Source organism: Martes martes (assembly GCF_963455335.1).
Source record: "Martes martes genome assembly, chromosome: X".
NCBI lineage: Eukaryota > Metazoa > Chordata > Mammalia > Carnivora > Mustelidae > Martes > Martes martes.
The window spans coordinates 24,769,061-24,795,926 of NC_137897.1; the positions used below are offsets into that span (position 1 = coordinate 24,769,061).

Here is a 26,866-nt window from a genome sequence, read left to right on the forward strand (position 1 = left end):
TCCTGGGGTTGAGCCCCACATTGGGCTCTCTGCTCAGCGGGGAGCCTGCTTCCCCCTCCCTCCCTCTCTGCCTGCCTCTCTGCCTACTTGTGATCTCTGCCTGTGAATAAATAAAATATTTTAAAAAAGAGAGAAAAAACTGCAGTAACACACGTGTTCAGATATTAGATTCTAGTTCTGATTGAGGGTTGTTTCCCCATAAAACTGCTGGATCCTGAATTCTGGTGTCCTCAAATATCTGGCTGTGACTCTCCAACTAAGGTTTCTAGTTTTCTTTCCTTCTTTTGACTTGGAATCACTGAGAACTAAAATTGCTGTTCTGGGAATCCCTGGGTGTCTCAGTAGCTTAAGCGTCTGCCTTTGGCTTTGGGTCCTGGGATCCAGACCTGCACTGAGCTCCCGCTCAGCGGGAAGTCTGCTTCTCCCTCTGCCCCTCCCCCTTTTGCTTTCTCTGTCTGTCAAATAAATATTTGAAATCTTAAAAAAAAAAAGTTGCCGTTTTTCCTGAAGCCCTGAAAACTGGAGCTAGACAGCTTGAGATAAACTTCAGAGAAACTGTCACAACAGCCCATGTTTAGACAGTCTTCATGCCTTTTGCTGTATGGGCCATTCAGAAAGATCACCAGAGATACTCAGACTGCAAACTAGGAAAATTTATCAGAGTGCCACCGCCTGCTCTCACTCCCTCTGAAGATGGTATGAACTTGACATCTAGAAATCTCACTGGCAGCACTCAGGACCACAGTGGTTTTATAATTTGCTCCAACCAGTAACATTTTTTCCTTTGTTTTTCTTTTGTTTCCATAGAGAGGCTTTTTAAAAAATTACCTGATTGCTTGCACAGTATGGGCCTAACTTTGGGAACCCCCTTTCAAGACCACCTCCCTAAATGAGACCCAGCTGTTTAACTGAATATACCTATTTTCAAAAGACTAGTTGCTGAGATACGGAGCAGACCTCTTACTTAAGGTCCAGGACAGAACATTTAAACTCCAGTTAATGGGGAATAATATTGATCTCTGATATTTTTCCAGAAAAAAAAAAAACTTGATCAAAATGCTCCATTTTTCTTTCCAACTCATGAACTCTTGAAGTAGGCCAGGAACAGCAACTGTTTTACATACAGTTGGTCATAAAGTTTAAACACAGGAACTGGCATTCAGATCCTAGGAACCCAGTCAAGCGAATTAATACATACCAGAGACAGGTTTGTTTGATGGCACCAATAAAACAATAAGATAGTAATCATAAGTGCCTCCACTCCTAGCACCAAAATAGCAGTTTTTTTTCACTTCCTTATCTAAATCATATCATCACCCCTTTCTTCTTGCTCATAAAAACCCCTTGCTTTCCTTTCATGACCAAGACCCTTTTTTGATTTCTCCAGAATCTGTGCACCTGAATTTCAATTCTGAGCCCCCAAATAAAGGCCTTTGTTGTTTTCAATTTTGCCTCCTTTACTCCGTTGATAAAATGATATGCAATAGAATAAAACAATGCAGAATGCGTAACATGGGAAGATAAATTGTTTTAGAAACCTTTCTCAATAACGTAAATATGCATAAAATATATTTATGTATAAATATATGTATTAAATATAAAATGTATGCGGACATGCGCGCGGACAGACACACACACCTGGAGTTGTCAACTATTTCTCACAGCGGGTTTTGATTCAAAGTTTGAAAAGCCCCTGAAACAGAGGACTCAAAAGGATCCAGGCAAGGTAAATTCAAGGTCAAATGAGAGAGCCCCTTTCCTCGCCCTCTGCAATGTAGAGCAGTTAATGCAGGGAGAGGAAATTGCGTGGAAGGGAGGGGACACCGGAGCGAGGTCAAGCGAGGAGCAAGGGCGCATCAGGACAGGGAGGTGCTGGATTCCCGACTGTCAGCTGAAGTAACCGGGAGGTTGATGCTACACGCTTCCCTTAAATGCTAAACCGAAAGAACTTCCGCGTTCCTTGTCCCTGAAAAGCGTACAAAGAATGGGGATTCGCTGTGCTCCGGGAGGTCACACTACATGGGGCCAGTTCCCGCACAGGGAATTATTATCCAGGGCAAGGAGAGGGGAGGTGGGCGGGGCGTGGGAAGAGCGGGAAGGCCTGACCAGTTCAGTCTGGAAGAACGACTCACGTCGTGCTCTGCGCAGCCCACCAGAGGGACCAGCAGTTCTGCACTCTGGGACCCATTCGCTGGAGGAAGCCCCAGGGGGCGGGTTGGGAGTTGTGCCCTTTTCCAAGAGCCAGCGGCGCTCCCAGCCAAAGGGCAGCACTCGCCTCCGCCCCCGGCCCTGCAACAGAATGGCTGGGCCGCCGGGTCGCAGGAATCCACGTGACCTGCTGCGCGGGCCACCGCCTCCGCCGCGCCCAGGCCCCGCCCCCGTGACGTCTCACCGCCCTCTGATTGTCGGAGCGTTCCGCCTCTTTCCGTGTTCGTTAATTGGCTCGCCCGGCAGGCCGCGCTCCTCCACCCCCCCGCCACGCCCCCGGAGTCGTGGAGAACGCGTTTGGGGGCGGGGTCTGGGTCGGAGGGGCGGGGTGATAGGGTTCCGCGCGGGTAAAGGGGCTGCCTGGAGCACTGTCTGAGCGTTCTGCCGTGCACGCCGCCTCGCCTTACCGGCTCGCCGTCTGCCCCTCCCCCGCCCGCCGCCGTCACCGGGGAAACGGGCCGCGATAGCCCGCTGACCCGAAGCTGGTTTCATGGCAGCCGCGAAGAAAGCAGTTTTGGGGCCACTGGTGGGGGCAGTGGACCAGGGCACCAGCTCAACGCGCTTTTTGGTGAGCCTAGGGTGACATTTGAGGAGGCGCTGAGCCGAGGCGGGAGCCCAGGGACCTCGGGGCTGGTTGTCTAGTCCCCATCCCGCGCCTTCCCCGACCCCGGGCCCGGTCGCTAGGCAAAGGGTGGAGGCCAAGGCCCCCAGACCGGGACCTGCCACGCTGGAGCTACCCTGCGTGGGCCTGGGGGACCTCGGCCTCTCGCAACCCCCGCGGTCGAGTTGAGCAGCCCTGGCCTTGGTGGTGGAGCCGGGTCACCTACTAATAGGGGACTCCACCCCCAAAGGGAGCTACGACTCGCCGAGCATCCGTGCAGAGTGGCCCGCCTGCAGCCAGGGACAGGTGGCCACATTGACCGCTAGTGCGGGCTTCCCCAGGAGCATTTGGCCTGCGGGGCGCAGGACGTCCTTGGATGGGGCGAAAGCTGTGTCACGGCTTTGGTAGACTAACACGGCGTCCTTTGGAGCAGTAGAACGAATATAGTATTGGCGTGAGGATGCGTTGTCATCCTCTCCCACAGAAATTGCAGAAGGTGGAATGCCGGCGGGGGGGGGGGTGTGGGGAGGCGCAGAACACCTTAGGAAAAAGTCACACTACACTGCTTTTACCGGCATCTTTACTTAATTTTGGAGACTCGAAAATTTCAATTTCTGATACTTTGCCGGTTACAGATGGTTTTCTCCGTGCTTCACAGCATAAAATGACAGGAGAATTCTTTTTCCCTTTTTATTTACCATGTATGAGAGCAGTTTTATCACAACGGAGTGCTAGTTAAGGGACTCTGATTATTAATATGTTTTGTGCAATTAGGAAACTTGTTCTTAAAGTGATGTAGGACTGAGTTTAGTAAGATAAAAGTAATTGAAATAAATGGTGGTTAAGAACTCAAGCTTTCAATGGACATTTGACTCATTTGACAGGTTGATGTAAATATTGAATGATTATTTAGCTCTGTCTTCAGATCATCTTTTCATGCGTTATTTTGTATATGTATATACTGTGTATATATATGAATACATTATATATGAAGTTTATATGTTTCTTCCAAGTTCTGTTGAGCTGACCACTTGACTAAAACCTGCATTTGTGCCTTCATTTTGATACTTGTCTCTCTTGTCTAAAGTGAAAAGCTTTCAGTCCAATTTTAGTTTGAGTCTCCCTTAATGACTTACCCTGGTTTGAGCTACCAAGACGTAGTTCTACTGTCTCTTATATTGCTTATCTTTTGATCACCCAGGGCAGGTTTCACTTTGTCTTATTTTCATATAAATGTAAAGTAATCCTGAATCATAAGCAAAATAATCTGTCTAACTGTACTTGATTAATATATAAAATACACAATCATCATTACCATCTCCCCAATTTAAGAAAGATCATTAAGACATGTGTGTTGGGGCACCTGGGTGGCTCAGTTGGTTACGCGTCTGCCTTTGGCTCAGGTCATGATCCCAGAGTCCTGGGATTAAGCCCCGAATCAGGCTCCCTGCTCATCAGGAAACCTGCTTCTCCCTCTCCCACTGCTTGTGTTCCCTCTCTTCCTGTGTCTCTCTGTCAAATAAAATCTTAAAAAAAAAAGACATGTTTGTTAACTGTGGGTTAATTTTTGAAACCATATTTAAGAATTACCCACACAATGCCTGCAGGGGCCAGCCAGGTAGAAGAGAGCAGACTCAGGCCAAAGGGGACAGCCTACAGCTGCCAACCAGGAACACCAGGCAATGTTGGCCAGAGCTTCAGATTTTTTAAGAAAAGCTGATAGTCTAGAATTCTCAGTGAAATCTTTCTCTTAAATGTTGGCAACTAGTTCATAAAGCCCAGTGGGGGCCAAACTCAACATGGTGATTATTCTCAAGTTTATACAGCTTTTGCCCTCTGTGAATATGGGTAAAGAATTTCATAACTTTGTAGGCTTCCTCTTTAGCAGCCAGCTTTATTGTGCTTGTCTTCCTTTTGAAACTCTTCACTGTTGCCGTCCATGTATTATTATGCAGTCTTATCTATTGTAGGTCATTCCTCAGAATCTGCTGCCCAAGAGGCATTTTTCTGCATTGGTGGAGAAAGAATTCGTCAACTTCAAGTTATCACAATAATTTGTTCAGTGTGTGATATGAACAACCTAAGCCCCCGGAAGCTGGGTTCTCTTTACTGGGCTCTGTATGGCATGATCTCATTGAGTCAGCTAAGGTGCAAATTCAGATTCCCATCCTGCTTATAGAATGATGCATAAAAGTTGATCAGTTAAGTTTTCTGCTTCTTGAGAAACAAATATGAAGGCATGCCTCACAGGTGCATAAAAGATTTAGACATCGTGTGTGAAGTGGAACAGAGCTTAGGAACGGTTTAGGGAAGTGTTTTCTTCTTTGGTTATAAGGAAAGTGGTTGCTAAACCACTCCCTGCAAAATACAGATAATAGATTTGCTGAATAAGTGCTTCGATCCTAAGGTGATTCCCAGGAGTTGTTCCAGTCGTTTTGTTCCGTGTTGTAATTATGACTCAGAACTCATTGCTTACCTTCTCAGGAAAGAATACAGTGAATGTGAACTGTCTTAAGGAACCTTACAAAGTTAAAGGTGTTTGAACAACTTCCTGACCATTATTCATCAGATTTGCATACCTCATTCCACTTTTATAAGACCCATAACCTCTGCAAGCTTTCTTCTTCCTTTTTCTGTAAGAGGAATGTTAGCTTTCTCCCATGATGGACACAAGATTTCTTTATTCATGCTCTTTCATCCGAGCAAATTGCCTCCTCCCGTGTTCCTCATATCTGCTGCCTGAAATTTCAGTCTGCTTCCAAATGGTGCCTTAACTGCCATCTCCTAGCAGGTCTTCCTCAAACTTTTGGAATTTCTACCTCTTCCTATACTACTTTTCTTAAACCTGTCTTCCTAGCTCTTATCACCTGCTCTGTATTATAATTATATACCTGCTGTGCTTGGGAGCAGGGACCTCTTTTGAAGTCTTGTTGGTCTCTGTGTTCCTTAAAACATCTTGGTCAACACCACAAGTGAACGTGTGTTTTGTCTACAAGGAGCACTTGCTACATATTTATTGAAGAGATGTTTATTTCTCTTTAATAGGTAAACTGAAATTTGATTCCAGTTTTTTTTTTGTTTTTTTTTTTACCTTGCCAAAAAATCTTAAAACTTCTTGACTTGGGTATGTTTATTTAATTTCTTCTATTTTAGTAGCAGACCTGCCTTTTTAGAACATGCTCACTTCTAGTTGTCAGAGTCCCCCCTGCTACCCTATCCATAGGCTTTGTGCTGAAGGAAGAATTTCATACTTGTCTGATAGGAAAGTGAACTGAGGTTGGCACATGATTACTCAGATTACAGAATAGGAACTTCTTGGAAAGAGAATCAGTGTAACAGGTTTTAAGGAGGGGCCATTTCTTTAGAAGACTATAAAGTTTCAGCTGAAACAGTCAACTTCCTTCTTTAATTTGGTAACTTTGTTTTTCCCCCGATTAAGTTGGATGTTACAAAAAGCAAAGACTTGCAATGTGTTGTGACTTGAACTGTGTTAGATGCAGCAATTGAGGATTTTTCCAGCATTATCTCATTTAATCCTCCTAACAACCGTGGTGTAGGTAGTAGTATTAGGCTCCTTTCCTGTGCCCAAGGTCACAGAGTAACCGGTGGAACGAGGATTCAAGGGCAGCTCTGTCAGCTCTGTTGCACTCAGAAGCCTGTCCTCCTCATTCCTGCCTTAGGCTTCCCGGCTGCCTGGAGCGCTGTGAAGGGGAGATGAGAGGCTGGGGAAGCCCACTTAACCCACCTTTCAGGTGTCCATTCAGAGGACAATCACAGATGAGTCTTCACCAAGAAAAATATATGTACACATTTGTTTTGCAGTATGTAAAAACAAGACAAAACAAAACCAAACCAAAGTTGCCTTTGAATAAGTCTTTCTGGTTTTGATCATCTTGTGACTCAGATTCAGTGGGTCCTGGGCAGGGCTCAGGTGTATTCACCCTGGATAAGGGTTGCATAACCATTTTGTTCCAGTAGCCTGCATGTCCGAAACGTGGCTAGATCTGTATAGTTCCGTGCTTGTTTTGGCAGGAACCATTGCCTTGGCCCGGTTGTTCCATCAGACTTTGAGATCTCTAAGGCTTAGGGACCAACTTCCACTTTCCTCCTTTCATTCGACATACTTAATAAGCACCCATAAGGGGCTGGGAACTCATGAAATTTGGTAAAAACCAATCTGCTCCTAGGTAGGATGAGGCCACTGTTGTGATAAGTTGTGTTTCTTTTGTGTTTTCTTTTTTCCACCAGGTTGGCTTATTTTCTTTCTTGCCCATCACCTTACACAAATGGCAAGAACACTGTCTCATCACAGAGCTGCCACCCCCTTGTTCTCTTGTCTCCCATAAGCATTGCACGTTAAGAGCTTTCAATTTTGAGCTCCTTAAAGGGCAGGATGGTATCTGTTTTTCCCTCCCCAAAGCCTAACACAGCACTTCACATGTATGTAGTGGGTGCTCCTTACATGACGACATCTGAGCCCTTCAGATGTGTTGACTAGAATTCTAGGATTGGAAGACGAGGAAGGGTAAAATTTGTGGAGTCTTGGAAAAAGTCTAATTTGGCAGCTATAGCTATGTTAGATATAGTGTATGCTAGTTAATATGGTTCATTTTAAAGAAAAATATAATGTCATTTGCCGTCTTTTCCTTACTTCTGTGGCTTGTTGGAAGATGCCAGGATGCCTTTTGTGGTCAAGTTGGCAGTGTAATGTATTTGTAGCCAGTATTTTTTATTTTAGGTCTTTCAAATTTATGTGGTATCATAGAGTTCTAGAGGGGGAGTTTACATTCCTGAAAAATGTTTTATCACATAGTGAAGCTGAGTGTGGTGTAAAAGTGTAGGCTAGTGGGGAAATCACGTGAGGAGGGAAATGAATGTGCATGTTTATGGTGGCCTGGCTCAGTTAGTCATAGGATGAGTGAGCAAGAATAAGTGAATTCATGTTGGGACACCAAGGGACAGTTTCTTCGTAAGGACAGCATGTTGTCTCTTTAACGCTGTCCTTCTAAGATGAAGAAGGCCTGCATTGTCTCAGAAAGTCCTTCTTAGATAGTTTTTTATAAAAGTAATTGTCCTTGTGTCTTCACTTTTTAAGCGCACTCTCTCCTGCAAAGCTAGAATTGAGTCATGACTTACGCTTAGTGGTGACTAGAGCTGGTAACTTCTAATTCTACCACTTGAAGGCAATAGTATCAGTAGCCCTAATAATAATAATAAGCATTAATAGTAGCAGCAGCAGTAGTGGTGACAATTTGGGGGTGTATGCTATGTGCCTGCCCTGCTAAATTTCTACATTCACTTCTTTCTTCAATTTTTTTTTAATTTTTGAGATTTTTATGTCTTGAGAGAGAGAGCATACACACAGTCTGCGCATGTGTGTGCACACAGGAATGGGGGAGGAGCAGGGGGGAGGGAGAAGGGGGCGGAAGAAATCTCAAGCAGACTCCCAAGAGCAGCAGGGAGCCCTTTGTAATGGGCTCCATCCCAGGACTCTGACATCATGACTTGAGCTGAAGAGTCCAGTGCTTAACTGACTGAGCCACCCAGGCGTCCCTTCAGTATCATTCAGGACTTAAATGGTCAGTATTCCTTTTTTTTTTTTTTTTAAACCTCTCTTCAGTTTGTAATTGCCCTCCCCATAAAACAGAATCTGGAACTGATAAGTGATTCGGGCTTAGAGATGCATACGGTGGCTTTGAGTCCTCACCTCCACTGGTCAGTTGGGCTGCCGGCTGGTTGGCAGTAGTAGCCTCAGTAATAGTAATGGAAATAGTCATGGCAGCACCAGCGGAGGTCTCGTCATTTGGCTGTGGATGATGTGCCTGCCCCGTGTGAGATACTTTTCATAAATTCTTCCATTTGATCCTTTTTTTTTTTTAAGATTTTATTTATTTATTTGTCACAGAGAGTGAGCACAGGCAGAGAGGCAGGCAGAGGCAGAGGGAGAAGCAGGCTCCCCGCTGAGCAAGGAGCCTGATGTGGGACTCGATCCCAGGACCCCGGGATCATGACCTGAGCCGAAGGCAGCCGCTTAACCAACTGAGCCACCCAGGCGTCCCCCATTTGATCCTTTGATGGATGGAAAAGTCAAGGTTCAGAAAAAGTTAAAGTCAAACCGCTGACATGGGCAGAACTGGTGATTGACCCTATACCCCCAGCTCTGTGTACTTCCCGGGCCGGTGCTCTTTGCCTCCGGGTTACACCAAGCATGAAGTTCTCATCCGCCTCTCTGACCAACACAAAATTCTGAGAATAGATCCACCTCTTTCTCTCTCTCTTTTTAAATTAATATATAACCGACATGTAACCTAGTATAAGTGTAATGTGTACAAGTGTTGTTTGATCCATTTATGTATCGTAATACAATGACCATGGTAGCATCAGTACCTCTGTCGTATCACAGAATTATTTCTTTTTTTTTGTGGCGGGGACAATTAAGATCTAGTCTCTTGGCACCTTTGAAGCTTTTAATACGACACTGTTGGTTCTAATCACTGTGGTGTGTGTTAGAGCTCCAGGACTTACTATCTACTAGTTCCAGGTTTGTAACCAGGTTTGTAATTCAAGCTTACCACCTAAAATATAAGCAACTGCCCACTAGGCATCTCTCTGTCTATGCCCAAATAACACCCCAGATAACATGTGATCTAAAATGAGCTCTGCAGTCTTGTTAACCCCTTTGTGTGCCACAGTGACCGTTCCTACCCTATCCTGTGTCTTGTAAACACTGCCAGTGCTGACCTGTCCCCATCATCCATGAGTGTCCCCTTTTCCTTTACTCCTCCCCCTGCAAACCCTTGATGCATCTAATTGCTTGTATCGTAAATTAAATCTCTCAGTAATGTCCTTCAGTTTCTTTCAATCCTCACTGCTGCTCCCTCTCTGATAGGCCCTCCGCTGTGTCACCTGGATCCCCACGGACACATGGTAGCTGCTTTCCCCACCTCGGTCTAGCCTCCCATCCCTTCCTAGGCCTACACTTACTCCCTTCCAGTCCACCGTAAGTCAGCCTAGAAGTTCCTTCTTTGAATAGCCCCTCTCTCGGACCCCTGCGGGTCCGAGTGAGGTATTCTTTTATGTCCTAAAACTTGGTATTTGCTGACACTTAATGGAGGAAAAAAAGATCATAATTCATATTAGCATGATTTTGTACTGGAAAAGCACTGAATTGGCATTTAGAAAACTTAGAGTTTAGTCCTGTTGGTGAGTATTATCCAATCTTCTGGAGCTTACTTTGTAAGTACATGTTAGGGCCCTGGGGTTCAGTTTGTGTCATAAATTTGTTTTTTGCCTTAGAACTCCATGGTTAAGCTTTTTTCCTTTTTTTTTTTTTAAGATTTTTATTTATTTATTTGACAGAGATCACAAGTAGGCAGAGAGGCAGGCGGAGGTGGCGGGTGGGGGGCAGTTCAGGAAGCAGGCTCCCTGCTGAGCAGAGAGCCCGATGTGGGGCTTGATCCCAGGACCCTGGGATCATGACCCGAGCTGAAGGCAGAGGCCTTAACCCACTGAGCCAGCCAGGCACCCCATTAAGCTTTTTTCTGAGAGGGCCTAAATCTGGAAGCTAATGCCGATAAAATTAGAAATCCGAGGTATGGCGTGGCCCAGAGGCTCAGCTGGAGCTCCCTGTCCCTCCTTTCGAGCTTCTGAAGGGTCCTGGAGATGTAAGGGGCATATTTTGAAAATGCGGGCTCACAGGATCTCAGCAATGTCTTCCAGGAAGTACAGATTCCTTGTGCCTTCAAATATTCCTTTTAGTTAATTTTCTTAAAGAAAGCCTACAACTCTGTGCTGTTGTGCATCTGAAGTTTTTTTTTTTTTTTAAGATTTTATTTGTTTATTTGGCAGAGACAGAGCACAATAGGCAGAGAGGCAGGCAGAGAAAGAGGGGGAAGCAGGCTCCCTGCCGAGCAGAGAGCCGGATGTGGAGCTTGATCCCAAGACCCTGAGATATGACCTGAGCTGAAGGCAGAGGCTTAACCCACTGAGCCACCCAGGTGCCTCTGAATCTGAAGTTTTAACTGACTTTCAAATTCGGTGAATTTCAAATCTGAAAAGGGAGAAAAAAGTGAGGAATATCTGTAATTTTGAGGTTTTTCTCCTTTGCCACCTAATGAGTTTTAAACAATGACTATGCTAGAACTTTTATAAAACAAGCTATATAGCCACTGCCATCTTTGGTTGACAGTGGCTTTTGAAATCTGCTGGAAAACATCAGACTAGCATTCTTGCTACTGGGCGTTGTGTTCTCATACAGCGTTCATAACCCTCCCGGCAGAAAGTATTGTGAAGCATCATTAGCCGCCTTCGTACATTTGTCTGTCTGCAGACAAACCGACAGTCATTAAAACTCTTCACATGAACCTAGATGTGTGAGAAAAATAGTACTGCAGAATTTCGCCATCCTGTACAATAGCCACTAGCCACATGTGGCTATTGCCCACTTCCGATGTGGTTAGTCCAAATTGAGGCGGACCATAAGCATAAAATATATACTAGATTTCAAAGACTTGCTTCTAAAAAAAGTAGCAGGTCTCATTAATAGTTTTCGCTCTTGATCACTTGTCAGAATGATAATTTTTTAGCTATAGTGACCTAAATAAAACATTAGTTAATTTCACCTGCCTCTTTTTACTGTTTTTTTTTTTATGAAAAAACTTAAAATTATGTAAGTGTTTGCATTGTATTTCTGTTGGACAATGCTGCAGTAAGCAAGTTGATTATTCTAAAAATAGGAAACCTAGAAAGTGTCCCACAAACTTGGAAGTGTTGCACAGGGTCAACTCCTAAACCTCTACAGATTGTGTCTATATTCTGCACAGTTTCAGAACTCTGAAAAAGTAAGGCGGTCCAGGCTCCATCCTGTTACATCCAAATGCTTTGTGATTACCAGCATCCTGGTCTAATAAGCCCGATGGAATTTACCAAAATCCTTCCTTTTTCTCTGCCTATTCCAAAGGCCTACAAATCCATTAGTGTGAGGGTCCTGAAGTTAGCCTAGTAAAAACTACTAGATGATGGAATAGGGATCCTACTCCATTCAGAGACCCACAGGTCTGCTGTTGTGGTCTTTGTGAATCCAGCCAACCAGAAGGGACACCTTGTCTCCTAACCCAGAGTCCTTTGGGGATTTGTGAGTAGATCCTGGGAGTCATAGTAGTATGGATAAAAATAATACAAGTGTGGTTCCATATTAGAGATTTCCTACCGCATAACCATTTCTCATTTGATCTGGTAATTTTCTTCCTATAAGTACCGGGTAGACCATATTTTTTCAGGCATTCAACAAATGTTTATTGTAAGCCCTATGCCAGGCACTATTCTAGGCCCTAGAGATAATTCAAAATAAAACAGAACAAATGGAGTGAACATCCTAGAGATACACCGGAATGCTAAGTTGTCAATTAGAGGGATATTATTTGGGATTCTGTCAAGTGCCTTTTATTTATGACATGTCAAGTTAACCTTTGACTTGTAGGATATTTTATGTCTTCCAAGGACTTGAGAATTTACCTTCTTGCTTTCCTTGTATTTATCACTTCCTCCCAAAAAGAAGATAGTGTGCTGGGGAGGGAGGACAGCAGCTGCTCACGGTGTGTTTTCTCTTACTTTCCCTTTCATAGACTGCATTGAGCGGGTAGTTTTCTCCCACAGGAAACCTAGGCATGGAAACGCTTTCTTAACTAATTGGATGTAACTTCACCACTGTAATTACAGTGATTTCGGAAGTTGAGTTTAATTAAAATAGGAATCCCGACTCTGAAAGCCTAAGGACTCTGGTACTCAAGTATAGGTTCACGCACGTGAAAAAGAGTGTATAAGAGAAAAGGTGGCGAAGTTTTTTTCTTTTTGAGATTTTATTTATTCATGAGAGACAGAGAGGGAGGTAGGCTGAGGCAGAGGGAGAAGCAGGCTCCCCGCGGAGCAGAGAGCCCGACTTGGGGCTCGATCCCAGGACCCCGGGATCATGACCTGAGCCAAAGGCAGAGAAGCTTAACCGACTTAGCCACGTAGGCGCCCTAAGTTTGGTTTGTTTGTTTGTGTTTCTGAGTATTGTTTTAGCAGTAGTAAAATTGTGGAGGATTGTACAGCACTTCTTCTTCGGTAGCTTTCATCCATTGGTTTAAATGTTTTTGTACCAAGGGGCGCCTGGGTGGCTCAGTGGGTTAAGCCTCTGCCTTCGGCTCAGGTCATGATCTCAGGGTCTTGGGATCAAGTCCCGCTTCGGGCTCTCTGCTCGGCGGGGAGCCTGCTTCTCCCTCTCTCTCTGCCTGCTGCTCTGCCTACTTGTGCTCTCTCTCTGTCAAATAAATAAAATCTTAAAAAAAACTTAAATGTTTTGTACCAAAGGTCAAAAATTCATGACAGGTATGTCACACGGAGCACTTTGCCAGATAGGACAGGAAACACTTTTGCCCTGTTGATACGGCTCTGTTTTTACCTTTATGAGAGCTAGATGCATTGCTGTGCTTCCCTTTGAAGGAATTTGTGCAGTGCCCTTCTCTGCCTGGGCATCTATGACTCTGTGTCTCTTGTATCCAAGGTGGAAGCAGGACAGAACCTTACAATGTCATCATCAGCGTTTTACCGCCTTTCTCTTATTCTTGGTTTTCCTATTCTCTCTTGAGATCCACGCTCATTAATTGGTTGATGTATTCAGTTTCCTACGTCTGTAGTGAGTTTTTTTTTTTTTTTAAGAATAAGGAATTGTCCCTTTAGCTTCATGTCCAATAGATTTCTCTTTATCATGACTCTATCTGAAGAGAAGGTAGAACATCCTGTGTGGCCTTAAAACTGATCAGACTTTTTCTGTGAGTGACTGAGAACTTGTTGCTGAAAAGCTCTGAACACCTTCGCTCTCTACGTGCATTTTTACCCTAATATTGCAATATGTTTTTCAGGTTTTCAATTCAAAAACAGCTGAACTACTTAGTCATCATCAAGTGGAAATAAAACAAGAGTTTCCAAGAGAAGGGTATGTTTCCTGCTTTAATACGTAAAGATACCTCATGTTTATTAATGTTTATTAATTTTTATTAAGATACCTCATGTTTATTAATGTTTATTAATCCATCTCCCCTTATAAACCCTCTGGCCTTGTAAAGCAAACTTGACCAAACCCCTCCTGGGAAGACTTGAGAGAGAGGTTTTAGTCAAGGAAAGAAGTAGTTCCTTGGTGGCCCAGCAATAATAGTGACTGATGACTTGGGAATTCAGTGACAGGAAAGGAAGGGATAGTAAGTAAGGGAGTATTAAATATCGGAAATCCCGCACTGACTTTGAAAGCATTTAGTTCTCCGTCCATCCTTGGCGAAACACTGCTTTGCTGATTGGAGTGTAAGCATTCACATCTCTTAACCATCTAATGCTAAAGTCATCCTTCTTGGGAATAATGTGCGTATGTAGTAGTTGTGATTAAATAGAATGTTAAGTATATTATTTAGAATTTAATGATGTTTATGATGTATCCACTTGGGAAAACTGTGGCAATTTCTTATGAAATCAGCCATATATCTGCAGATTCTGCTCTTAGGAATTTGTCCAAGAGAAATGAAAGCAGAAAGCATATGGCTATAGAAAGGCATACATGAATGTTTATAGCAGCTTTATTCATAATACCCCAAACTGGAAACAACCCAAATGTCTGTCATCTGTGGAGTGAATAACAGTGAAATACCGTGAGGCAGATTTTAAAACGTGAACTGATGCATGCAACAACATGGTTGATTTGTATTAATATCATGAAACATGAAAAAAGCTGAACACAAAGGAGTACGTACTACATGCCTGTATCTGAGATGCAAGAAGAGACTAAAGTAAGATGATAGAAATCCAGAAATTGGTTGCCTATGGAGTATGTGATTGACTTGAAAGAGGCATGAAAGAACTTTCAGGAGTGACAGGAATAGTTCTATATCTTGACTGACTGGGGTGTTAGTTAGATGGATACATACATTTGTTAAAATTCAACAAATTGTGTACTTTCGATCTGTTTATTTTACTTTAAAATTTAATGGATTTAAGGAAGAAAAAAAACTTGATGCCTTACCAAATTTTGGTATTTTCTTTCCATGAAAAATGTTCTTCATTTTAGAGAATTACTATAATAGTAAAAGCTATTGATACGGTACCAACATTAGAATGACTGTCCACAGGCCTAATTCCAGTGCAGTTGGGAGAGCACCTGGGCCTTAAAGAGATGGAAGTTAGAAATATGTGGAAGGAAGTTAGGTTTTTAGAAAAAGAATTTAGAGAATTCAAAGCTCAGGAAAGCATGGCAAGCTGAAGGAAGACCAAGAAAAAAGGCACTTGGAATTCCCTTGTACTTGCAGATTGTAGGGTAGGATTTTTAAAATTTGGGGTCCTTTTTACTTGTGGTTTTCCTTAATTGTAATTTTTTTTTCCACATTTCTCTTCCGTGTCATTTATTATGAGACTTTCATCTTTCCGAAGTCCCGTACCTTAACCGAAATGGCACTGGCATTGGGTCTGAAAACTGAAAGCAATCCCTTGTCTACATGAAATAATTACTGGAAGAAATTTAAATTCTTTCCCTAAATTCTCACAAAATAACTTGGGAGAAAAATGGCAAAAGAGATTAGTATACTTCTTTTCCTTTTGCTTCATAAATAAATAAGTACATACCCAAATAAATAAGTAGATCAATCAGTCCATCCATCCCAAGACTCATACATATATTTCACTCTATTTAGAAATAGCTAGTAACTAGTGAAAACATGTAGATGGTTTATTAAAATTCATCAGAGCCACAGGATATAAAGAATTGGGGAACTAATTTCTTTCTGGATTTGAAAAAGTTATTTAAAGTAGGTAGAGCGTCTGCTATTTGTGGTCATTACTTGCCATCTTTCAAATGATTAATTACTATTTGAAGAATAAGAAAAACACAAGGGAATAGACTGGTGTTTACAATCATTTGTTTAGAATATTGGTGATGCTTTCCTTTGCTGATGTAATTTTTGTGGATTTATGCACCAGTCACACCCTCATACATGCACAATTCTAGAGGAATAAATGACATATGTATTGCTTTCTTGTGGACTAACCAAATACATTCTTTTGTTCAAAGATGGGTGGAACAAGATCCTAAGGAAATTCTGCAGTCTGTCTATGAGTGTATAGAGAAAACATGTGAGAAACTTGGACAGCTCAATATTGATATTTCCAACATAAAAGGTATTTGAATAGAATATTTTTCTCCATGTATGATTATCTCAATCAAATTTGTACATTGCTTTATTCAGCACATAGCCAAGTGCCTGTGCAGTGGCAAGCATCTCTGGTGAACCCAGCATGCGACAATAAATGGGAAGATGAGGTCCCTGTTCTCATGAAGCTTTTATTCCAGTGGGTGTGAGCCCAACAATAAGAGCAGACAACTGCAAGCTGATCTCAGATACTAAGAAGTCCCATGCAGAAGCTCAAACCGGATGATACAGTGGGGTGTGCCTGGAAAGGCTTACTTTAGTTTGGATGGCTAGAGAAGGCCTTTCTGAGGAGGGGACACATTTGCTGAGGTCTCAAAAGCCAAAAGGGGCCAACCATGCAAATAGCTGGGAGAAAAAAGTTTGAGGAAAAGGAAGCAGCATGTGCAACGGTCCTGAGGTGGGAATAAGCTTAGCGTATTTCTGGGTCAGAAAAAGGCCAGTGTGTCAGAAGTGGAGTAAAAGAAGGGTGAGGGCAGAGGTGCATCCGGGGTTTCAGTAGGAGCAGAAATTGGGGGAACAGATAGGGCCTTGTCAGCCATGATTAGGAGTTTGGGTGTTTCTCTTAGTATTACAGGGAGCTGGCCGTGAGAAGGTTTTAAGCAAGGTGACAGGATGGCAGTTTGCAGACAGCTTCCTCGTCACAATGTTGAGCTTTGTGGTTAAGTCGTGAAGGTCTGAGTGTGGACACAGGGAGACCAGTGTAGTGGCTGCTCTGGAAGTCCTGAGAAAGAGGGTGGTGACTTGACTGATAGTGGTAGCAGGGGAGGCTGAGAGAGGGGGCTGAACTTGATAGTGTATTGGAAGTTAGGGTAATAGAGTAGTGCTGTGGAGGGAAATGATGGGTCAAAGATGATGCTTGGGGTTTTTGCTGGCGCTCCAAGATAGATGGGGGAACGGCTGGGGGTGGGGGGTTGGAACCAAAGCATTTTAAGAGAATCCCCATGAAATAATTGAGAGTGTTAGATCACTACAGATCTCTATTAATTCCAAGTAGTTTTATTGTTTTTAAAGATTTATTTATTTGAGAGAGAGAGAGCGCACACAGCCACGGGGAAGGGCAGAGGGAGAGGGAGAATCTCAAGCACACTCCACCCATTGAGCCGCCCAGGCACCCCCTTAGCTACTTGGACCCTACGTAAGTAAGGGCAGCCATCAGTTGGTAGTGATGGTGCCTTGATTTACATCACATTGGCTCTGAGATTTACTAACACTCCTGAGTCGAAACTTCTATTACTTACTTATTTTGGTAGAGATGCTGGGGAGAACCTTTGAATTTTTTTTTCAGACTTTCATCTATTTGTATAAATAAAACTTACTTAAACAGACTGGACGGGGCACCTGGGTGGCACAGTCGTTTAAGCATCCAGCTCTTGGTTTCAGCTTGGGTTGTGGTCTCAGGGTGGTGGGATCAAGCCCTGCTTCGGGCTCTGTGCTCAGTGGGGAGTCTGCTTCAGATTCTCCCTCTGCCCCTCTGCTGGTGCTCTCTCTAAAATAAATGGATACATCTTTAAAAAAAAGACTAAATGTTATCAAAACCATTTATTGAACAGACTCATGTGCTGGGTATGCTAGGGAAACAGTGGAGCACAAATGTCGTGTAGCTAAGAACCAAGTGAGGGAGGCACATGTTAATGCAATCACAAATTAATGGAATATCTGACCCTTGGTTGTCCCTGCATCTGTGTGGAAGTGCTTCAGAATTCTTTCAGAGTTACATTCAGCAACTTGTAGATGAGCTGTGCATCAAAGCGGTGGATGGTTGTATCCTTGTTCTCACAGCTTTTACAGCCTAAACGACCTAAACATACAGGAGGCATTCAGTAGCACACTCCATTGTCAAAATATCCATTACCAAAGACATGAAGAATCTAGGTGGCTTCTAAAGCCACATTCAGGATGTGGATTCCAGGGTGATCAGCCTTGGTTTTGACGTCATTCTACCTCATAGGTAGGGTCGGCTGCAACGTGTTGGCCTTCTGGACCCTGAGGTTCGGGTGCCATTCCTTTTCCTCCCGTTTTTTTTTTTTTTTTTTAAAGATTTTATTTATTTATTTGACAGACAGAGATCACAAGTAGGCGGGGGGGGGGTTCAGAAAGCAGGCTCCCTGCCGAGCAGAGAGCCCGATGTGGGCCTCAATCCCAGGACCCTGAGATCATGACCCAAGCCGAAGGCAGAGGCTTAACCCACTGAGCCACCCAGGTGCCCCTTCCTCTTGTTTTTGTGATATTTCTGGAGGTGATGCACAGCTCCTGTCTAAGTGCCTTCCCTTCCCCTTGCGCTAACTGCTCTCTAGGAGCACGTGACTCTGTTCTATACTCCTCTGTGTCTGGCCCTTGTAAAACCCATACCTGAGTCAAAGTGACCCGGCATTTCCTTCTCAAGAAATACCAGAGGGTGGCCAGGGGAGAGACTGTTCCACGCCCCCCCCCATTCCAGGTCAGTTGTGCTAAATTTTATTTTTATAAGGTAATTCATTGAATTGTCACTGCCAAGGGCTAGTCCGCTTGCCTACAAAGAAGTCTAGCTCACTGATGCCTTGAGGGATCTTCTGTCACCTAAACCTAGCTGCAAATGAGGGAAAAGGACTTTTTGGAGGTCATGTAGCTATTTATTAGTGTTAATATTAAAGTACAACTCCCCTGTCTTGTGATCCAGTGCTCATTTTCCTGAGCCACACAGACAACTTCACAAACCACTTCTCTTTGTTTTTCAAACCACTTCACTTTTTAGTTCCCATGTAGCAAATAAATAGCTGAAGACCAATTTATTGATAGTCTTAGCTGTTAATTTTAAGAGTTTAGGGGCGTCTGGGTGGCTCAGTCAGTTGAGCCTCTGCCTTTAGCTCAGGTCTTTGATCCCAGGGTCCTGGGATTGAGCCCCCGCATTGGGCTTCCTGCTCAGCGTCTCCCTCTGCCAGTGCTCTCTCTCTCTCTCTCTCTCCCCCCCCCCCTCAAATAAATAGAAATCTTTTTTTAAAAATCATTAAGCATTTATCATAGCTGGTTATATTTCTTTTTTTTAAGATTTTACTTATTTTTTAAAAGATTTTATTTTTAAGCAATCTTTACATCCCTCTGCACCCAGCATGGGGCTCCAACTCACAACCCTGAGGTCAAGAGTCGCATGCTTCCCTGATCAAGCCAGCCAGGTGGCCCTAGCTGGTTGTATTTCTTTTGCAAATTCTCATTTGATTGGTATAAGTTGTCCTCCACCAGAAACTTGGTGGATTTCAAGTCTGGATGAACAATGTCTCCAAAATTAAACTTTCCTCTCCAGCTCAACAGCACACAGGAGTCCAAGACAAGTAAATAGACTGCTTCTTTTCGTGAGGAGTTGGGAAGCTCTGTTTGCCTGTGACTGGACTGAAGGAGCTACAGAGTATATAAAGAATTCAAGTATCAGATACTCTTCGTTCATCTTTCTGTGATAGAAGCAAAACATAACCTATACTGCTTTAATCCTGAGAACATAGGGGTACCTGGCTGTTCTGGCTGGTAGAGCATGCAGCTCTTGATCTTGGGGTCCTGAGTTTGAGCCTCAGGTTGAGTACAGAGATTACTTTAAAAAATAAATTTAGGGGCGTCTGGGTGGCTCAGTGGGTTAAAGCCTCTGCCTTCGGCTCAGGTCATGATCTCAGGGTTCTGGGACCGAGCCCCACATCAGGCTCTCTGCTCAGTGGGGAGCCTGCTTCCTGCCCCCCCACCCCCCCGCCGCCTGCCTCTCTGCCTACTTGTGATCTCTGTCAAATAAATAAATAAAAATCTTTAAAAAAATAAAAAAATAAATTAAAAAAACCCGAGAGCATACAATTTTCATTGATTAAATTCTCTTGTATCAAATGTAGTTACCACACTGTTAGAGAAAAGAGAAACCCCCCACATCTGCTGTCTGGCCCTGCTGAACGTATCCACACATTTCTGTCTTCTCTCTATTCCGGGAGGGGGCAGGGGTCTTAGAAAGGCACCTTGTTCTCCAAAATAGCTTCCCAGCTGTGGCTTCATCTCATTTCCAAATGTTACAACGTGCCTTAAGCACACATTTTCCAGAGGCTGTTTTTCTTACAAAGCTTTAGACCTCTTCCCACACAGCACTTTTAGTGGCCCCAAAGCCTTCCTCCAGGGCTCTTACTATTTCACTTCTAGTCGTTTTGGGTTTTTTTTTCTTTTCCTAAAAATGTATTCCAATAATAAATTAGGATTTCATTTTTAATAATTTTTAAGTGGGCTCTAGGGCCAGCATGGGGTTTGAACTCATGACCCCAGTATCAAAGAGATGCATGCTTGACCGACTGAGCCAGGCAGGTGCTCCTGATTTTATTTTATTTTATTTTTGTATTTTTTATACATTTTTTAAAAGATTTTATTTACTTATTTGACAGAGATCACAAGTAGGCAGAAAGTCAGGTGGGGGGTGGAGGGGAGGGGACGCAGGCTCCCCACTGAGCAGAGAGCCCGATGCGAGGCTCCATCCCAGGACACTGAGATCATGACCTAAGCCAAAGGCAGAGGCTTTAACCCACTGAGCCACCCAGGTGCCCCTTTTTTATACATTTTAAAAAATATTTTTTTATTATTCATTTGAGAGCGATAACAAGAGCATAAGCATGAGCAGGGGGAGAGGCAGAGGGAGTGGCAGAGGAAGAGGGAGAAGGAAACTCCCTGCTGAGCAGGGAGCCCGATGTGGGACTCGATCCAAGGACCCCAGGATCATGACCTGAGCAAAAGGCCAACTGAGTGAGCCACCCAGGCACCCCCTGGTTTTATTTTTAAATAAGGGTTCCTATGGTCCATAATTCTCCCAACAGTTATAACACCCAGCAGTATTTATAAAGGCTTTTTCTAAGTATATTTTCTTAACTGTCATTATAACTTTTCACAGACAATGTCAAGCAAAACTGAACCAGAGATTGTGAAGTTAGCATTTAACTAGTTAATTTTACTCGCAGCACTCATTGTTGAGAAAACTACCTACCAGGAAAGAATATACAGGTGAAGCATGAACCTTCTAGATACAGTGTACTACATTGCATTTTATATATGCCATTGATGATAGTACTTGTAATTAAGACTGGGGGGCCAAGAAATTATATATATTTTATACGTGTAACTGTCATATGCCCCTAAATGGGAGATAAACCAGGGTGGAGAATTACAGAACCTGAATGTGTAATTCTGAGAAAAACAGAATTAAAATTAGGCATGATTTTTTTTTATTTTTAAAGATTTTATTTATTTGTCAGGGGAAGAGAAAGAGAGGGAAAGAGCCTACAAGCGGGAGTGGCAGGCAGAGGGAGAAACAGGCTCCCTACCGAGCAAGGAGATGGATTCTGACTGCTAGTCCCAGCACACACACTTCTCTTAATAGTGCCTAATTTTATGGGATGCCTGGGTGGATCAGTCCATTGGGTGTCTGCCTTCGGCCCAGGTCATATCTCAAGGTCCTGGGATTGAGCCCTACATTGGGTTCCCTGCCAAGTGGGGAGCCTGCTTCTCTCTCTGACTCTGCTACTGCCCCTGCCTATGCTTGTGCGCTCTCTTCTCTGTCAAATAAATAAAAATTTAAAAACCTTTAAAAATTTTATTTATTTATTTTAGGGAGAGTGAACATGCACAAGCACAAGTGGGGGGAGGGGCAGAGGGAGAGAAGCAAACTCCCCCCTGAGCAGAGAGCCCAACATGGGTCTTGATCTCAGAACCCTGAGATCAGGAGCTCAGTGGAAATCATGAGTCTGGTGCCAAATCAGCTGAGCCACCCATGTGCCCCAGAAAATTTCCTTTAAAAAAAAACAAAACAAAATAACACAGGGGTGCCTGGCTGGCATAGTAGGTAGAGCACGTGACTCTTGATCTCAGGGCCATGAGTTCAAGCTCCACATAAAAAAAAAAAAAAACCTTAAAAAAGTACACAGGATTTTAGGGTAAAGTGACAGGAAGTTAGAACACTGAAAAAGTTTAGAGGTACTGCATAAGGCCCGTGTGCCCTGAATAGAAACCAGTAATGGAGACGTATTTATGGCTGCAGGAGAATTCCTGAGAAGCTCTTTTGCTGGACTTTGACTGTCTGCAAGAAAAGCAGTAGTTACTTGGCACAAAGGAATCAAGTTAAGATAGAAGGGAAAGAAGGAATGGTTAGGGAGGAACCTGTGACCAATGAGTCAGATCGAATATAGCCCTAGAGTGCATTCTAAATGTAGGTTAGAGTGAGCCAATAAAGAAGGGTAGCCCAAAGGGCAGAGGATAGTGACTCAGAGACTGTAGCTAAGTGAGCAAAAATTAACCTAGTGGGGAGGAATAGGAGATTTTACTGGACCATGAATTCATTGTGATCCCACAGTGTAAAGTTGTCACTAAAACTATCATGTTCACAGTATTCCATTGCTGAGTTCTCTGAGTTCTCTGGCCTCTGTTTTGTCCTCAGTACTGCTGGGCAATTCCTTTATGGGTCCTGTTTTACAACTATTAGTCCACTCTTTTCCTCAATAATATTGATGACAATGAGGGGCACTTGGGTGGTGCAGTCGATTAAGTGACCAAATCTTAGACGGCTCAGATGGGATCGACCCCTAAGTCAGGGTCCACACTCAGTCTGGGGTCCGCTTGAGAGTCTCTCTCTGCCCCTCCTGCTAGTGCTTTCTCTATCTCTAAGATAAATTGATTACTTAAAAATAATAATATTGATGACAGTGAATGGAAGCAGTAAGGAGCATTTATTGAGCAGTTACTATGTGCTGGGCACTATCACAATAAGCATTAACCTAGGGGTTCCTCATTGTAACCCTGTTAGGTGAGAACTATTACCTCCATTTTGCAGAAGATGAAACAGATTGAGATCCAGGGTCATGCTGCTAGGAAACAGGAATTCGAATTTGAACCCAGCAGTCTGGTTTCAGAGCCTGAGCTCTAATTAAATAGTGCCGGAAACTCTATGATCTTATTTTGCTTGAGCTCATTTGAGCAGATAACCTTGTGTTCTACTTCACAGAGAACACTGAGGCTGTGGGGGCTTAATTCCTCATTTCCTATTCCTGTACTTACCTAAAACTCTTACCCACTCCCACATCCCAAGGAAAGCAATAGCCTTTTGTCTTCTTGAGGCGCCTCCCTCCACCTGTGCATTAATCTCATCCCCTCCTGTCACTACAAGAATCAAGACCATGTCCAATTGATTTCTAGCTCCCCAGCTCCCCCACCACATTCTCCTTTGTCTTCCATCTTTATTACTACAAACATTAGTGTCTTCTGATATTAAGGAAATGCCCCCAAATCTCTTCCTTTTACCCTATGCCTTGAAGTTTCTTGAAGTAAAAACTGTCAGTCATCTTTGTACCTTTAGAAAAGGTGTTCTGGTAAGTAAATTTGCTTTGGATATAGGTTATTTAGATAAACTATTAGCTAGACTCTCTAAGAAAAAAAAAAGAAAGGGCTCAAATAAATAAGAAATGAAAGGGAGGAAGTTACAACTGATACCAAAGAAACACAAAGCATCGTAAGAGAATGCTATGAACAATTATAGGTCAGTAAGTTGGACAACCTAGAAGAAATTGATACATTCCTGGAAACCTACAGTCCTCTCAGACTGAATCATGAAGAAATAGAAAACCTGAATAGGCCAAACATAAGCAAAGAGCTTGAATCAGTAATCAAAAACTAAACAAAAAGGCCTCTGCCCAGCAAAGGAAACCATCAACAAAATAGGCAACCTACTGAATGGGAAAATGTATTTGCAAATCATGTTATCTGATAAGGGGTTAATATCCAAAATTACAAAGAACTACAACTCAATAATAGCAAAGAAACAGTCTGATTAAAAAATGATCACGGGGAGGGGGGCACCTGGGTGACTCAGTGGGTTAAAGCCTCTGCCTTCAGCTCAGGTCATGATCCCAGGGTCCTGGGATCGAGCCCCGCATTGGGCTCTCTGCTCAGCAGGGAGCCTGCTTCTCCCTCTCTCTCTGTCTGCCTCTCTGCCTACTTGTGATCTCTGTCTGTCAAATAAATAAATTAAAAAAAATGATCGTGGGACCCAAATGTCACTTTTCCAGAGAAGTCCTACAGATGTCCCACAGCATATGAAAAGATGCTCATCATCACTCATTATCAGGGAAGTACAGATCAAAACCACAGTGAAATATCCCATCACACCTATCAGAATGGCTGTTGTCAAAAAGACCATGACAGCCATTAGGGAGGATGTGGAGGAAGGGGAACCGTCACGCTCTGTTGATGAGAATGCAAACTGGTACAGCCACTGTGGAAAACAGTGTGCAGGTTCCTCAAAAAAGTAAAAACAGAACTACCATATAATCCAGCAATTCCACTGCTGGGTATTTATCCAAAGAAAATGAAAACACTAATTCAAAAAGATAAACATACCCCTATGTTCATTGCAGTTATTCACAATAGCCAAGATAGGAACACCCATAGTGTCCATTGATGGATGAATGGAATATCCAGTGGAATATTATTCAGCCATGAAAAATGAACTCTTGTCATTTGTGACCACATGGATGGACCTTAAGCGTATGTTAAGTGAAATAAGTCAGAGGAAGACAAACACTGTAGGACTTTACTTTTATGTGGAATTCAAAAAACAACACAAAACTCAGAGATGCAGAGAACAGATCAGTGGTTGCTGGTGGGAGGGGGGCAGAATGGGAGAAGGGAGATGAAATACAAACTCCAGTCATAAAACAGGTAAGTCATGGGGATCTATTGTACAGCGTGGTGACTATAGTCAACAGTATTGTATTGCATATTATGTAACTTTGTATGCTGACAGGATACTAGGTTTACTGTGATCTCTCTGCAGTACATACACCTACCCAATTGTATTGTATACCTGAAACTATGTTCTGTGTCAATTATAGACCTCAGTAAAGTACATATGTTGTTCATTTTCCATAGGCCAGTTTTCATTACTGTTACACACAAAATCTCCTTAAAGTAAAAAATCTAAGTAATTACTTTTTTATTTAGATTTTAGTGTATTGTTTTAAGATAAATGGTTGTTTTGAGCTTTAAAAAGAAGATTATTTAGCACAAGGGAACTATTGGTCCTGCTCAGGTCTCTGCTGGTCAGAAATTCCTATCGTGTTTTATTCTGGGCATACAATTTGAACAGTACAGACAGAAAGTTGGGTGTTCCTGGGGTGGTGGTGAAGGGATTTTAAATGACGCCACATGGAAGGGTGCCTGGCTGGCTCTGTCAGGAGAGCATCTGACTCTTGATCTTGGGGTTGTGAGGTTGTGAGCTTGAGCCCCATGCTGGGCATAGGGATTACTTAAAAATAAATAAACCATGCCATATGGTGGGAGCAGTGGAAGGAAATTAGACTGTTTAGCTTACACAGGGGAAGAGAAGACCTGGGGGTCAATTATAGCTGCCTCAAGTTTGTGAAAAACTTGCATGTAGGAAAAGTATTAACCTTATACCATATATCTGCAAAGCCTGTAGCAGAGATCTGTAGGTGAAAACTACAAGGAAGAAGATTTTTTTAAAATAACAAAGTTGTGAATAAAAATTGGTCTGCCTCGAGAGAGGTAGTATTTTATCACTAGAAGTGCTGTCTGAATGGTCACATGATGAATGGTTTTCGGGGAAATTTAAGGGGAAGACCTATTATTGATTATAGAGCCTTTAAAGTCAGTCCTCGCCTTACGCTCTAGAGAGTTCGATCCTTCAGCCTGGTGTCTTCAACCCAGGCTGCGTGGTAGAATCGCTTGTTGAGTTGTAAAGGAAAAATACTGATGTTCAGATCCTACCCCAGTCTGTTAAATTGGAATGTTTGGGTCATGGCCTGGGCACTGATATTTTTTTTAAAAAGCTCTCTGGTTGGTTCTGATGTACAGCCGAGTCTGAGAGCCTCTGCTACAGCCGAATCAAGCTGAATTGAATAAAATGACATGGGTTAGTATTTTTACCTAGAATAACTACGACTACAGTGTTTGAGTTGTGTGAAGGTCAGTGTAATGTAAATGCCATCACATATTGTATTTATGCCTTATTCAAATTCATACGTCTTAGAACATACTCCATTACGGAAACAAAACAATTTCTGAAGAACCACAATAGGAGGTTGCCCAGTGTGAAGGATTTTATCTGTAGCTGTTCTCTTAAAATGTAGGCGTGCACGTGCCCCCAGAGGGAAATTGCCTATAGCAGTTCATAAGTAAATGGATGAGGTGATTATTGGTATCCATAGAATAATGAATTGGGTATTGTAAATTTGAAATTAGTGCATTCCCTTTTTTATAAGGTCATCTGGGAGCCTTTCATTTAGATACAGACGGGGGTCCGTGTTGTCGTGTGCTCGTAGTGAAGTGGGGAGCAGTCTTGCAGAAATACAGAGAAGCACTTGACAGTGGGTGTTTACTTCTCCCAGAGCTGCTCACAGACAGTATATTCATTGCCACTACAGAAGTGCCAAGTGTTTTTTCAAATTGTTATGTTTCGTTATGCTTGTTAAAAAAAAAAACAAAAACAACAACACATGAGAACTATTCTCCTGAAGTAGTTTCCCGCTTGTTTAATTTATATTCCTTTCTGTTTAATCTTCTCTTTGAAGCTATTGGTGTCAGTAACCAGAGGGAAACCACTGTAGTCTGGGACAAGTTAACCGGAGAGCCTCTCTACAATGCTGTGGGTAAGCTGTTTGTTCATGGATGTCAAATGCAAAGTCTTTCTCCCCTTGCAAGCACTGGCCCCCTGAAATGTGTGGCTGAGAAAGCGTGCAGCCGTGTGTCCTGTACTCGGATGGGATGGCCAGAATAGTCCTCTAAGAAATGAGCTGTTCTCTACTTGCCACTTTCAGGTATTTATTGACATCTT

General features: G+C 43.0%; 1 protein-coding gene across 9 annotated transcripts in view; it reads left to right on the forward strand.

Annotated features, from left to right (window-relative positions):
* Positions 1-2,504: 2,504 nt before the first annotated feature.
* Positions 2,505-26,866, forward strand: part of GK (glycerol kinase) — a gene marked incomplete at its 3' end in the record, with an annotated part of 73,227 nt that continues 48,865 nt past the window's right edge. For 5 of the 9 annotated variants that reach the window (XM_080831159.1, XM_080831161.1, XM_080831162.1 and 2 more), the window contains exons 1-4: positions 2,550-2,776; positions 13,711-13,784; positions 15,900-16,006; positions 26,604-26,681. In XM_080831159.1, the coding sequence (XP_080687285.1) occupies positions 2,699-2,776; positions 13,711-13,784; positions 15,900-16,006; positions 26,604-26,681 (337 nt within the window). In that variant the 5' untranslated portion in view covers positions 2,550-2,698. Of the gene's footprint in view, positions 2,777-13,710; positions 13,785-15,899; positions 16,007-26,603; positions 26,682-26,866 lie in introns of all 9 variants that reach the window. The other 4 variants (XM_080831160.1, XM_080831165.1, XM_080831166.1 and 1 more) reach the window with 2 other exon arrangements.